The sequence below is a fragment of the Heloderma suspectum genome, chromosome 16, assembly GCF_057233095.1.
Source record: "Heloderma suspectum isolate Gila_16-S chromosome 16, 16-S_ref, whole genome shotgun sequence".
NCBI classification, from domain to species: Eukaryota; Metazoa; Chordata; class Lepidosauria; order Squamata; family Helodermatidae; genus Heloderma; species Heloderma suspectum.
In genome coordinates, this window is record NC_139473.1 from 3,843,371 (window position 1) to 3,857,559 (window position 14,189).

The 14,189-nt window shown below is 48.7% G+C and overlaps 1 protein-coding gene across 4 annotated transcripts in view; it reads left to right on the top strand.

Moving 5' to 3' along the window:
• The first annotated feature begins 113 nt into the window (after nt 1-113).
• TRPV1 (transient receptor potential cation channel subfamily V member 1) overlaps nt 114-14,189 on the top strand; it is a 28,144-nt gene continuing 14,068 nt past the window's right edge. For 3 of the 4 annotated variants that reach the window (XR_014786178.1, XR_014786179.1, XM_084823189.1), the window contains exons 1-5: nt 114-4,067; nt 6,074-6,243; nt 7,939-8,091; nt 8,892-9,032; nt 10,087-10,385. Coding sequence is in view for 2 of the 4 variants with exons in the window: in XM_084823189.1 (XP_084679315.1) it covers nt 3,775-4,067; nt 6,074-6,243; nt 7,939-8,091; nt 8,892-9,032; nt 10,087-10,385 (1,056 nt within the window). In the remaining 2 variants the exon portion in view is untranslated. The remainder of the gene's footprint in view (nt 4,068-6,073; nt 6,244-7,938; nt 8,092-8,891; nt 9,033-10,086; nt 10,386-14,189) is intronic. The other variant, XM_084823190.1, reaches the window with a different exon arrangement.

A 14,189-nucleotide genomic window follows, 5' to 3' on the forward strand; every position in this document is an offset into this window, starting at 1 on the left:
TCGATGTTCAATCTTGCCATCTCATGTTTGACCACCTCCAGCTTACCTTGATTCATTGATCTGACATTCCAGGTTCCTAAACAATATTGTTCTTTACAGCATCGGATTTTCTTTTCACCCCCAGACACATCCACAGCTGAGTGTCCTTTCGGCTTTGGCCCAGCCGCTTCACTCTTTCTGGCGCTACTTGGAAATACCTTCTGCTCTTCCCCAGTAGTATATTGGACACCTTCCGACCTGAGGGGCTCATCTTCCGGGGTCATATCTTTTAGCCTTGTGATACGTTCCATGGGGTTTTCTTGGCAAGAATACTGGAGTGGGTTGCCATTTCCTTCTCCAGTGGACCACATTTGTCAGAACTCTCTGCCATGACCTGTCCGTCTTGGGTGGCCCTGCACGGCATAGCTTATGGCTTCACTGAGTTACGCAAGCCCCTTTGCCACAACAAGGCAGTGATCCATGAAGGGGCCCATTCCATGTACAGAAGGTGATTAGACAGGCAATTGGACTTTACTTCCACATTTGTAGCTGGACAGCATCCTCCACCACACCTGAGGGCAGCTGGGGGCCATAAGGTGGGCCTTGTGACACACACATGCAGCTCTTTATCATGTGACCCCTTGCCTCAGCTCTGTCTGCCCAGCATCTGCTGCCTGAAGCAGCTGCCTCACTGCCTAATGGTGGGGCCAGCCCTGCAAAAGGGTGTCAATGCACTGCAGCATTTTGCTGGAGGTCTCACCTGTTCCCTGTAATACTGAACTCAGGTAGTTGAGTGCTTATCATTTTGGAAGCAAAGTGGAGCCTCAAGGAAAATGCAGTGTCTTCTACATACTGGGGGGATGTGTTAGGAATGCAGAAGTGCGTATGTTGGTGAATTAAAAGAAAATTACGTTTTTAGTATATATTTATTATATACACTGCAATATGATTGTGGGGGGTGGGGAGGAGTTGCTTTGCATGTGATATTTCCAGAACCAGACAGCCAGCCACTGTTGGGAAGCAGGATGTTGAGCTAGGTGGAACCACCTTGGTCCGATCAACCAAGAGCCTGTGCAGGATACCGGTTAACATCTCAGACTCTGACTAGGAAGGCCTGGCTTCAAATGCCCCACTCAACTGTGATGCTCATTAGGAGATTTGGGCTTGTTGCTCTCTCACTCTCTGCCCATCCTTCCTCGCAGGGTTGTTGTGAGGATAAAGTGAGAGGCAAGGAACCCGCGTAGGCTTCGCTACGCTCTGCAGGCAGCGTGGGATATATAAATCTAATAATAACTTCTAAGAAACTTTAAAGCAGACGGCCATCCAAGCCCCAAAGAGAACCGATAGCCACAATTCAAATGCATTTTCCCCGTCGGAGAGGAAATTTGAAGTATCTGCTACTAAATTGAAAGGGTGGGGGAGAAAGATGTGAAACCCCAAACATGGCAAAGATTATTATTTGTTGTTGTTTGCAAAAAGCTTTGCTGGACTCCCGGGAATAGAAACCACTTCTGCTTCCAAGACTGTCTTTTCCATTATTCTATTACTCAAGTCCGGGTTGCTCTTTGCATCGTTGCCTGCCTATCAAAATCGCAACTGTATGGACCAGTCTACAAGCAAATGAAACAGGGAGGGGGGAACCACCCTGATTCCCTCATCCCCATCCAGCCAATGCCTAAGAAGGGACAGTGTGAATTGCGAGGAATGCCAAAGGTTTGCTGAGAGAACTCTAAGTAGAAGACGGACCCTTGCGAGATTTGTAAGTCCTGCATTTTACCTTTGTTTGGGAAGCTCAGTTTGGATTTGATCACTTACCTTTGACTTCCATCAGTGGTTTGTATAACCTGCTCCCTTTGAATAATATAAGTTATTATTTTTGTGTCTCACTCACATGCAAGCAGGAATAATACTACCAGCCCACCTTACAAGGTTGCTGTAAGGCAGCCGTCCCCAAACTGTTTCCCTCCAAATGTGGATTTCAACTCCCATCAGCCCCAGCCAAGCACAGTCAGTGGTCAGGAATGCTGGAAGTTGTAGTCCAAAACAGCTGGAGGGCACCAGATTGAGAGCGGCTACTATGCAGCTTACTTTAAAAATGAACATAAGGCATTAGAAACATTCTCATAAATGGAGCAGTGTTATTTATCACATCTGCCTGGGAACAAATTGTAGGGGGGAGGGTTTAAAGAAAAGAGTTTAAAGTTATTTACTGTCCCTTTAACATGGTCGTCTGGGTACAAACTGAACAGGAAAAGCTCAGTGGAGTTCTTTTGTTTGTAGGAGAAGGTTAACTTTTTTGCTAGATTTTTTTTCTTTGTTTTTGTTTTCCTCCTCCCTAAAACTTTGTGCAGTATAAAGGTTAAAGCTGCAATTCTTCTTGTCCTTCTTCAAAGCAAGCCCTCCTGAACACACTGGGCTTTACTGCTGAGTAAATGTCCCCAAGATTGAGTAGAACCAGTATGAGCTGCAAGTTCAAAATTTCACCCAGACAAGCGCGCGCACGCACACACACACACAGTCTCTCTCAGTCTTCTCTATCCTGCAAATTGGGGATAATGTCTCTGGTCACCCTTACAGAGTTGTTGAAGGGCTACTTAGCAAATGTACATGCAGTGGTTTGAACATTCAGAAAGTGTTCTATCCATGCTAAGTTATTATTTATTTGTCCAGTTTGGATGGGAGTAAGTAGGATTTCTTTAAAAGTCTAGAAAAGGGAACCGCTGATCTATAGAAATATCTGCATTTCATCCCATCCTAGTTTTAAAGGTTATGCTTGGTCCTGGAAAAGGGATCATTTCACTCTGCCCTCACTGCCATCCCTGCATCCAGAAAGCGGTGAAGTTGGGTGCTAGGTGGGGGCCTTGGCAAAGGGGACCCCCGCACTCACTCCACCCCAACAGGAACCTCAGTCTTGCTTTGCACTGATCAAAGAGATCAGTAGTGGCATGATAAATTATCTGAACACTCCCTTCCCGGTTAACCATTTCCAGAGGGGTAGTTGCTGCGAGTCTGTTGCAGCAAACCCCACAAAATTCTTGTGTCACCTTAAAGCAGGGGTGTCGAACCTCTTTCACCCCAAGAGCCAAATTTAGTTTCGGAGAAGCTCTCGGGGGCCACATTCCAGTGGTAGCGGGGCCCCAAGGCAAAAGGGGCAGGGCCAAAAATGCCAGCATATTGTAGCTTAAAGCTCTTCCTGCCAGTAACAAAGCCTTGGGAGAGGCATTTCAACCTTTCGGAATGGGGGAAAAACATGCAAAAGCTGGGAAACCACCAAATGATTGCCAGAAAGCAGAAGCCGCTTGGGGAAGGGGATGTGGCCATTTGGGGCCCCGGCCCAATTTGGCCCCCCAGGCCTGAGGTTCAACACCCCCACCTTATGAACAAACACAGTTATTATAACATAAGCTTTTTTGGACTGGATGCCACTTCGTCAGATGCATGGGATGTTATCCTAAATTGATCAGTATATACCAGCCAACTTAAGATAACGTCCCATGTATCTGATGAAGCAGTATCTAGTCCACAAAAGCTTCTGCCATGATAAATGTATTTATTTAGGGTGACACAAGACTCTTTGTTGTTCTTCCAGGTTCTTTGCCTGGAGGTCCCCCCTCCACCCCAACTCCAACTCTTCTGCCTTGCATTAGCATTGTAATTAATTCCTGGAGCTCAACGGTGGGCTTGCTAGGTTAGGTGTGCCAGTGAATGTCAGAGAGAGAGAGAGAGAGAGAGAGCTCTACTTTTTGGCTTCCAGGGAGACCTCAACCACCTTGACACATCCTCATTCTCTCGGCCATGTCGGGGATCTTGGGCAAGATGAAGAAGCTGGGCAGCTCGGATCTGGAGGAATCGGAAACCATGGACGATCACACGGACGGCGAGGATTCTGCCGCGGGCACCCCCAACAGCACCACGAAGGCGACCAAGCATGGCATCTTTGCGAGGCGGGCGCGCTTCGGGATCGGGGACGGTGACAAGGACATGGCGCCCATGGACTCCTTCTACCAGATGGACCACCTGGGCTCCAGCCCCATCATTAAGTTTAGCCTCAGCTTGGAAAGGGGGAAGTGTGGCAACCACTGTGCCAAGTGAGTGGGCCCCACTTGGGTGGAATGTAGTTATTTTTTTTTATTATTATTAATTTATTAACTGCCCATCTGGCTGATCACCCAGCCACTCTGGGCGATGTACAGTAATAGAAACAGTTTAAAACAATAAAATTCTACATTAAAAACATCATATTTCTAAAAATACCCTAACCCACCCCAAATGCCTGCCTGAACAACCATGTTTTTAATGTGTGGAGGAAGCTCATTAAAGAGGGGGCATGGCGGAGTTCCCTAGGGAGGGAGTTCTACAGAGTTACAACCTTTGCCCCAGAGGTGGTGAACCTCTGTCAGCCCAAGGGCTGAATTCCATTTCAGAGATGCTCTCGGAGACCGCATTCCAGTGGTGGGTGGGGCAAAGGCAAAGGGGGCGGGGCCAAAAATACCAGCGTATTGTAGCTTAAAGCTCTTCCTGCCAGTAACTAAGCCTTACGAGAGGCATTTCAATCTTTTAGAATGGGGGAAAGACATGCAAAAGCTGGGACGTCACCAGACGATTGGCGGATGGGGGAAAGGGTGTGGGGCCAGGGGCAGGAGGAATTGCCATGTAGGGAACCTCATAGGACTGGCATGGGACCGCAGGAGGACCAGAGGCTCAACCCCTCTGCTTTACACCCTGGGCTTACTTTAAAGAACAGACAAAAAACAATTCTATGCCAAGGTAGGGTTAGGTGTAGATAGGCAGAACTCTGCAACCTATATATTGTTATATCCACCTCACTTTTCTGAGCCCTGAGATGTTGCAGAGGTGCAGTGCTTACCCAGGGTTGGTTGCCTTCAGAAGGCATATTGGCTTTTGGTAATATTTTGCATTTATTTACAAATATATTGATTGAGTTTAGGTGGAGTTACAGCTTAAGTGCTCCAACGGGAGCTGAAATCAGATTACTAGGGAGACAGTCAGCACCCAAAGGAGCTTACAGATCGTAGACATGATGTCTCTCTCTTCCTTGAGACTGCAGTTTTGACTCAGACTTGAAGTCCTTTTCACACACAGACACTTAGATTGCGGGAAGGGTCCAAAATGATCCTCTCTCAAGAAGCAATTAGCAAATTATTTCGTTCCCATGGCAACATATTGCCTGTAATTTACCTAACAAAAAGATGTGTCCAGACGGATTTGGCCCATTAACCTTCTTTTGTCTAATCCTCCCCCCCCCCCAATATATTATGTATACAAGATACATCTGCATGCATTTTGTTTCTTCTGCAAGTAACAGCTGGGGGTGTTATATCTATTGCGGAGAAAGACATCAAAATGCATTGCCAAGTTAATTCAAATCCTGTACCAAGAAAGGAGTGAGTTTTGAGGTCTGTGTAAAAATGATGCAAATGAAAGAAATCATAATTATTTGTCTTATATTTGATACATTATTCTGCTGTTTGGTATAACTTACTCAGATTCTGCCAGTCAGAAGGGAGGCAAAGGAATACATTTGTCCAGCAGCAAAACTGCACTGAATAAATCTCTTGAGCACCATCACAGCTTCTCCCACCCCAGCTTCTAAGATTTTAGCAGACAGTGCCTTTCACGAATATTTTTCCCACCACAAGGACTAGCAACTTGGTCCTCTTACAAATATGAAAGTGAAGATCCTTGGAAAGCTGAATTTGGAAGCTAATACCCCACCTGTCTTGTGACTTCACACAGTAGCACTTGACATAGTACCATATGCTTAACCGACAAGTCCCTGCCCCCAAGGAGCTTACAGCCATTTCTGACATGATTTATGGTTCTTAATTTTTCACTGCTGGCTACCTCTTCCTTCCTTTCAGCTTATGTGACTGTGTGGCTTCTTATGGTCCTGGAAAAACCCTCTGCTGTTATTTAAGTGACAATCCTGTCCTCATCTGAGAGCTGGCAACAGGATTATAATCTCACAGCTGGGGGTGGGTATTTGCCCACCGCTGGGGACAAAGAGGTATTCAGAGTATGAGCATTTCATCTCCTGATTTCAATAACCCAGAATCCCCTTTCCCGGCAACAGACTTCTGTCTACAGCTTCTATTGGTGTGCGCGCCGAGAAGAAGGCATTCAAGATCTATGACCGAAGGAGGCTCTTTGATGCAGTGGCCCAGGGCGATCCCAGCGAACTGGATGACCTCCTGATCTATCTTCTGGAGTCCCTAAAAAATCTGACTGATGATGAGTTCAAAGGTAAAGAGGGGGAGGATCAGGCCTTTACTGTCTGCCAGGATTTGGGAGAGGCTGTTATGATCACCAGCCCTTAAAGCATGTAGGAGAGGATTCTGAGAAGGACGAGGCACCAGCTGCTTCCTCGAAGGTAGGACAGTTAGTGCCTCACTCAGGGCCGTGGCCAAAGCTCCATCTCCTCGGCCTCCCAGCAGTCTCAGGCTACAAAATCTATTGAGGGCCCTTTAGCTGTCCAGTCACCTTCTCCAGGAAGGGCAGAGCTGACCACACAACAGGTCTTGTCAGCCTACATAACGCTTCAATTGGCTCTAGTCCCCTGCTGAGACAACATTCTCCAGATGTCCTAGCAGGAGAGAATGCCAGTCAGCAGGACCCACTGGGAGCTAGCCAAAGTCCTGTTTTCTTCCTGCCTTGATCTTGCTACCAGCTTCCCTGGCAAGCCTCAAGGGACCACAGGACGGCACACAGGGATGCTATTTTGGGAGCTTGGTGGATCTTCCTTGTAAGGTGACAGGTTGGATTTGGAGAACCGTACTCCGAATTCAGCAAGGACTGAGGAGCTGGCCCACTGACTCACTCTCTTGAAAGCAGAGACACCAGTGGTGTAGCAGAACCAGGGCTCTCAGGGTAGAAGCCCTGGGACTTTTTGAGTAGCAGGGATGATGACTTCATCTGCCACACCCCTCAGGCTTCTCTGTTCTCTCTGAGCTTGGCTGCTATCCTCATAGTAGCTGAGCGAAAACCAATTTTCCCTGCAACAATATCTTGTTGTGTACCATCCCTGTTGTATCGCAGTGGATTTGTGGGTGGCTTGGTCTTGAATGGTCAATTAAGGGAAGGTTACCCCCTATGAGGGAAAGTTACAACAGCTGGGATTATTTAACTTGGAAAATTAAAAATAATAAAATAAAAAATAAAAACACCTAGTAAGGGGAGACATGCTAGAGGTGTATAAAATTATGCATGATGTGGAGAATGTGGATACAGAGACATTTGTCTCCTTACATAATACTAGAACCCAGGGTTATCCCATGAAGCTGATTGGTGGGAGAATCAGGACAGATAAAAGGAAGGAATTCTTTACGCAGCACAGAGTTCAACTATGGAATCTGCTACCACAAGTCATAGTGATGCCCACCACTTTGGATGGCTTTAAAAGGGGGTTAGACAAATTCCTGGAGGAGAAGGCTATTAATGGCTACTAGTCCTGATGGCTATATGCTACTTCCAGTCTCAGAGGCAGTATGCCTGTGTGCACCAGTTGCTGAGGAACATGGGCTGTTGCACTCATGGCCTGCAGCTGGTTGGCTACTGTGTGACCAAAATGTTGGACTAGATGGGCCTTGGTCTGATCCAGCATGGGTCTTACGTTCTTAAAACCCTTTTGCATTACAAAAGGCCTGCTCTTGATGGAGCCAAAAACTGCTAGAACTGATGTGTTGACTTGTGCGTTTGTTTTTTATGCCCAAGGGGGCCTCCATCGCTGGTCACGCTCGAGCTGAAACAGTAGTTAGTGGCTTGCACCTTCTTTTGTCTGAAAGAAAGTGGCTGAGGTACGTTAACAAGGGGCAGGGAATTCTGGGATCCGAAGCTGTGCTGAGGTCTGGTAGTGCACCAGCCGAGAATCCACCAGAATTCAAGAACGTCTTTGCAGTGCCGTAGGCCCTGTCGCCATGTTCACGTCTCATATTTATTCAGAGCCAGACACGGGGAAGACATGCTTGCTGAAAGCCATGCTCAACCTTCACAATGGCCGGAACGACACCATTCCCCTCCTGCTGGAGATCGCAGAGAAGACGGACAACCTGAAGGACTTCGTGAACGCTGAGTACACGGATAGCTACTACAAGGGTAAGGCAGGCCGTGGGTGGCAGCATGTGTCGGGTGCCATTAAGGGCAGCAGAGGAGGAGACCTGGGCCAATCTGCTGGAATGCAAGGCCCTGGTCCACTGGGACGGTCTCTTGCAACAGCCTCCTCGGAATAAACAGCTGATGCTGAAGCACACTGTAGCTCTGAAGCAAGGGTAAGGAACCCCTTTCCGCCTGAGGGCCAAATCCTGTTTCCGAGAAGCTCTCAGGGGGCCGCTGAATACAAAAGGGGCAAGACCAAAAATACAAAAGAGCCCCAAAGACTGGCATATTTAACCTTAACGCTCTGGCTACCAGTAACTAAGCCTTAGGAGAGGCATTTCAACCTCTTCAAATGGGGAAAATGCCCACGCAGAAGCTGGAAGACCACCAAATGATTGGTGTTCAGAGGAAAAGGTGTGAGGCCATGAAAAGGGAGTGTAGCCATCTGGTCAGATTTGGCCACCAGGCCTGGGGTTATACAAATACAAACCTACATCTGAAGTATTATGGATCAGGGCTTATCACAATAGCCAGCCTTCCCCAAACTGGCGCCTTCCAGATGTTTTGCATTACAACTGGCATCAACCCCAGGCAGCTTTGTCAATGGCCAGGGATGATGGGAGTTATAGTCCCAACCATCTGGAGGATACCGGTTTGGGGAAGGCCAAAAGAGCCGTTTGCCTGTTGCTATCGTTAAATAACCAGTAGCTGGAAACCCTTGCTGGTCTATTATGTGGACATCTTCCAGTGGGCCCTGAGCCTCTGTCTACCAACTCCTGCTCCAACTGATGCCTCCTTAGGTCAAACGGCGCTCCACATCGCCATCGAGAGACGGCATATCTTCTTGGTGAAGCTCCTGATCCAGAATGGAGCTGATGTCCACGCAAGAGCCCACGGGGAGTTCTTCCAGAAGATCAAAGGACGGCCTGGATTTTATTTCGGTAGGGTTCTTTGCAGCAGGCCACCGCTGACACCAGTCATTCATATCACCAGTCATTCATATCAGGGCCAAAGGCAAAAGGGGCGGAGCCAAACTACCAGCCTATTGTAGCTTCAAGCTCTTCCTGCTAGTAACTGAGCCTTTGGAGAGGTATTTCAGCCTTTTAGAATGGTGGGGAAACCTGCTCAAAAGCTGGGAAACTGCCCAGTGATTGCTAATGAGGAGAAAGCGGTGTGGCCAGGGGAAGGGGGCATGGCCATCTGGAGGGCTGGAGAGGGAGGTCAGGAAGGCCTGATTTGTTTGAGGTTCTATACTCCTGACTTATTCTGCAACAATATGAGTCCCCCGATAGCCAAAACACTCAGGGCAACATATATAATAAAAGCAAATGCAATAAAACCAATGCAAAAACACATTAAAAACACGTTTCTAAGTTTCAAAAGCACAAGAATTTGAAATATTTTTAAAAGAAGAGATAAATATCCAAGCAGCTAAAAGACAGGAAAAAGCTGTTTCAAAACCCAGCATCAAACATATTCCCCCAAGACACAACAACCACCACCACCACCACCACCACCACAATAATAGTAATTAATCAATCTATATACCACATACCATAGCTAAAGATATCTCTAATGGTTTACAAAATCAGATTAAAAAATATCAAGGGATTTTTTAAAAACCCATCAGTTAAAATTATTAAGATATTTGAAACCAAAGCTAAAAGCACAATGATGAATAAACAGGTGAAGTTGGCAGCGCAGGCGTTTAGGGAAGGCTTTGGTAAAGAGATGGGTTTTTAGGTGCCTAACACCTAACACCAACTGCCGTTGGCTCCTCCTAAGTACCAGTGCGGAGGGGCATTCCATAAGGTGGGGGCCACCACGGAGAAGACCTGCCTCCAGGTTGCCTCCAGATGGCGATCTGAAGGTCACGGTACAACTAGCGAGGCCGCCTCCACTTGGCCCCAAATTATTCAGGGCTTTATAGGCCTCCCGTGATCCTACTAGGTGCTGCTGTGCACTGAACCCTTGCTTCCTTTTTCCTGCCACTAGGTGAGCTTCCCCTCTCTTTGGCCGCCTGTACCAACCAGCTCAACATCGTGAAGTACCTCCTGGAGAATCTGTACCACCCGGCCAACATCGCCGCGCAGGATTCCATGGGCAACACCGTCCTCCATGCCCTGGTGGAGATCGCTGACAACACGGAGGACAACACCAAGTTCGTCACCAAGATGTACAACGACATCCTCATCCTGGGGGCCAGGATCAAGCCCACCCTCAAGCTGGAAGAGGTCACCAACCGGCGAGGGCTGACGCCGCTCACCCTTGCAGCCAAGACTGGGAAGATACAGGTAGGAGGGCACAGCGCTCAGGCTGTGCCATCTCCAAGCAACTCCTCAAAGACCACCACAGGCTCTGGCAAGGGGTGTGGAACTTCAGGCCTGGGGCTCCCTAGAAGGCCGTGCCTTCTTCCTCTGGCTCCACCCCTGGTCACAAGAACATAAGCCCTGCTGGATCAGACCAAGGGTCCATCTAGTCCAGCATTCTGTTCACACAGTGGCCAACAAGCTGTTGACCAGGGACCCACAAGCAGGGCATGAGCGCAACAGCACCCTCCTGCCCATGTTCCCCAGCCACTGGTGTACATAGGCTCACTGCCTCTAGTAGTACATAGCCATCAGGACTAGTAGCCATGGAGAGCCGTCTCCTCCAGGAATTTGTCCAACCCCCTTTTAAAGCCATCCAAAGTGGTGGCCATCACTACATCCTGTGGTAGCAAATTCTATAGTTTGACTCTGTGCTGTGTGAAAAAGTCCTTCCTTTTTTCTGTCCTGAATCTCCCACCCATCAGCTTCATAGGATGACCCCTTGTCCCCCAACCACAGGTCGCTTGGTGGTTTCCCAGATTTTGCACTGTTTTTCCCCCATTCTGAAAGGTCAAAACACCTCTCCTAAGTCTTCGTTCCTGGCTGTAAGAGCTTTAAGCTAAGGCAGGCTGGCATTTTTTGTCCCTTGGCCCCGCCCACCACTGGAATGTGGCCCTCGAGAGCCCCTCCCCTGTGGATTTCGGCCCTCCGGCTATAAGAGGTTCTGCACCCTTGGACTAGGGTGTCCTTCCCCAACTTGATGCCCCCCCAGATGTGTTTGGAATAGAGCGCTCATAATCCCCAGCCAGCATGGCTCATGTGATGGATGCTGTGGTTCAGCCCCCAGCACCACTGCTGGTTCTAGCTTTTGAGGGCCCTTGGGTAAGGTGCCTTCCATGGGCCCCCCTCGGGGAGTCCACCTTCTCGCCACCCTTGTCACCAGCTGGTCTTGCGCCTCCTCTTTCTCATCGTTGCTGCCACTCGCTTGCTTGGTAGGCAGAGAGCCGGGGAGCGAGGGAGCCACGGCATCTGCTGCTCCTCCTCCTCGCCACCTCCCATGCCTGGGCCAGAGCAAGAGGCAGCCGGGGAGCAAGCAGGCTGCAATGGGGAAGAGGAGGAGCAGGTCCAGTGGGCGCTTGTCCGTGGGCCCCTGCTGGGCTGTGGGCTCTCGGCAGGTGCCTAGCCATGCCTGCCCTTGACGCCGGCCTTGTCAAACACATCTGGGGCCACCAAGCTGGGAAAGGCTGGACGAGGAACTGGGGAGACCCAGGTTCAAATTATCCCGTGGTGTTCCTTGGGTCGCCTTCTCTGCCTAACCTGAAGCAGAGGCTGTTGAGAGGATAAAATGGAGTGGAAGGTGGAAGGAAAGTGTGTTTGCTGCTTTTTAAGCTCCTTGGAGGAGATCCAGGATGTAAATGTGATAAAGAGACAGGCTCACTTCGGCAGGAGAGAGAGAGAGAGAGACTAAAACTGGAACAATCCAGAGAAGAGAGGAATGGCTGTTTCACCAGAATAACACCCACCTTGGTAACAAAAACTTTAAACGCTAACACGTTTGTTACTGAAGTCCATTTTGATACTAATTTTCATCTCTTATGAATCTGAATATTGGTTGTATGTATGTATTTATTAGCTGCCCATCTGGCTCGCTGGCTGGCCACTCTAGTTGGCGTACAATACTAATAACAAATTTACATAATCTGCATTGAGTACAGTTGTATTCTGTAAATTTACGAAGTGCTCCAGACCTTTTTTTTTTAAGGGGGAGCTCTGTGGGTAGAGCCTCTGCTTTGCATGCAGGAGGTCCCCAGTTCAGTCCCCAGCATCTCCAGGTAGGGCTGGGAAAAGACCCACTACCTGAAACCCTGGAGAGCCGCTGCCAGTTGGTGTTGACAATACTGGGCTAGATAGATCAGTCATCTGACTCAGTATAAGGCAGCTTCCAATGTTCCTATTTCAGTCAGTCCGTTATTCGGAATCATGAGGACTAGAATCTTACTTCATTTTTAAAGGAAAGGGACCAGAGCTGAGTGGATAAAGGCTGTCTTTGCACTGATAAGGGCACCCCACTGGGGGAGGCAATGCGTCTGTGTAGTCAAAGACACATTGCATCCCTCACTAGGTGCATGCAGAAGGTCCCAAGTTCAATTCCTGACATCTCCAGGTAGCGGGTGATGGGCAGAAGGCCCTTCTTTGCTGCCAGTCAGTGTTGACAGTGCTGGTCTATACAGAGCCGTGGTCTAACCTTGTATAAGGCAGCTTCCTGTGGGAGCTTGAGTCCTGTATTTAGGAAGACGTGACCAAGCTTAATTGATGATTATAGATAGAGAAATGATCATAAAATAATAATCAATAAAATAATAAAGTATATATTGGCTAAAATTGGACTCAAAGCAGTGTACAACAAATACCCCAATTTAAAAAAAAAATATATCAAAATTAATTCAGGGCGCAATCCTATGGCCGCTAGTCAGTGGCTAGACGGCCATAGGATATCTGGTTTTCCAGGAACCAACTTCTGAGCCCGCGCTGTGAAGTTGGTTCCCTGAGAACCGACCTCCACCCGCTCCTGCGCTGCCTCATAGGCAGTGTAGATCGGTTCCGTGCTCGCAAGAGGAGCGTGGAGCAGCGAAAACGGGGTGGGCTGGGGCGGGGAGGGCAGAAGTGCCTTTCCGATGCTTCCTATGCATCATCTGACATCTGCCCACCCCCCGCTCCGATTTCTCGCTGCTAGACAGGCGAAATCGGCTGTCTAGCTGCAAATGCAGGGCGGCTGAAGCGCAGAGGGGAAGATCCCCTCCATGCTGCTCCTGCCCTGCATTGGGTAGGCGATCGCCTCCGAGTTCGGAGGCAGCCGTCTATCCAAATGGGATTGCGCCCTCAGTAACACCAATTGCCAACCCCTCTAGAGAGCTAGCAGTGTTAGACCCATGTAGAGTAGATGCACCGAAATGAACGAGACCCAAGTTAGTCATGACTAACTTAAGTCCCATTAATTTCAAGGGATCTACTCTGTTTAGGACTGACATTGGATGCCACCCCTAGGATCACTTTGTGGCTAGCTGTTCCTTCTTCAGTGGTCTTAAACCAGACTTTCTCTCTCTCCCTATATGAATACGTACATACATCCTCAATCTCTGCATCTTGCAACATGCAGCTAAGAACACCGGCCTGCCTTGCAGGTTTGTTATGAAGCAGTCTCCCAAGATTCTGATGGGTGAAGGACACATTTTCTGGATGAAAATCAGAGGCCTGCCATTCTGAACACTTGAGAAAAAGGTTGATTTCCCCCCCCCAAAAAATATGTCCATCCCTGTGAGCCTGCATGAGGTCATGGTTCTGTTCCGAAGGAGGCACATGCAGAGCAGTGGCTCGCACAGGGATGCTGCCTCGCCTGGGGGTGTGGCATCTCTGAATCAGGAGTGACTGCATGATCCCGTCAGGCTCAGTGCAGAGATAATGGTGGGCTGACTCGCCTCTGGAGGGGGAGGCTGGCTGAACGGAGCAAGACGGGAACAGTAAATCATGCTAGAGGTGCGCCAGGAAGCCTCCTGTCTCCGTTTTCTTTGGATTTATGATTATGTAACGCATTATTTTCCCCTTGGGGTTCACTGACAGGTTTGTCGTGACACATCCATGTCCCAGCACCGAGTCCGGGAATGATTAGTTCTCGGGGCAGGGACACTGGAAGTTGCATCACCCTGAGTCACACCATCAGTCTGTGTAGCTCACGGTTGTCTACCCCAATCTTCCCCAAGCTGGGCCTCTCCAGATGTGTTGGACTGCAGC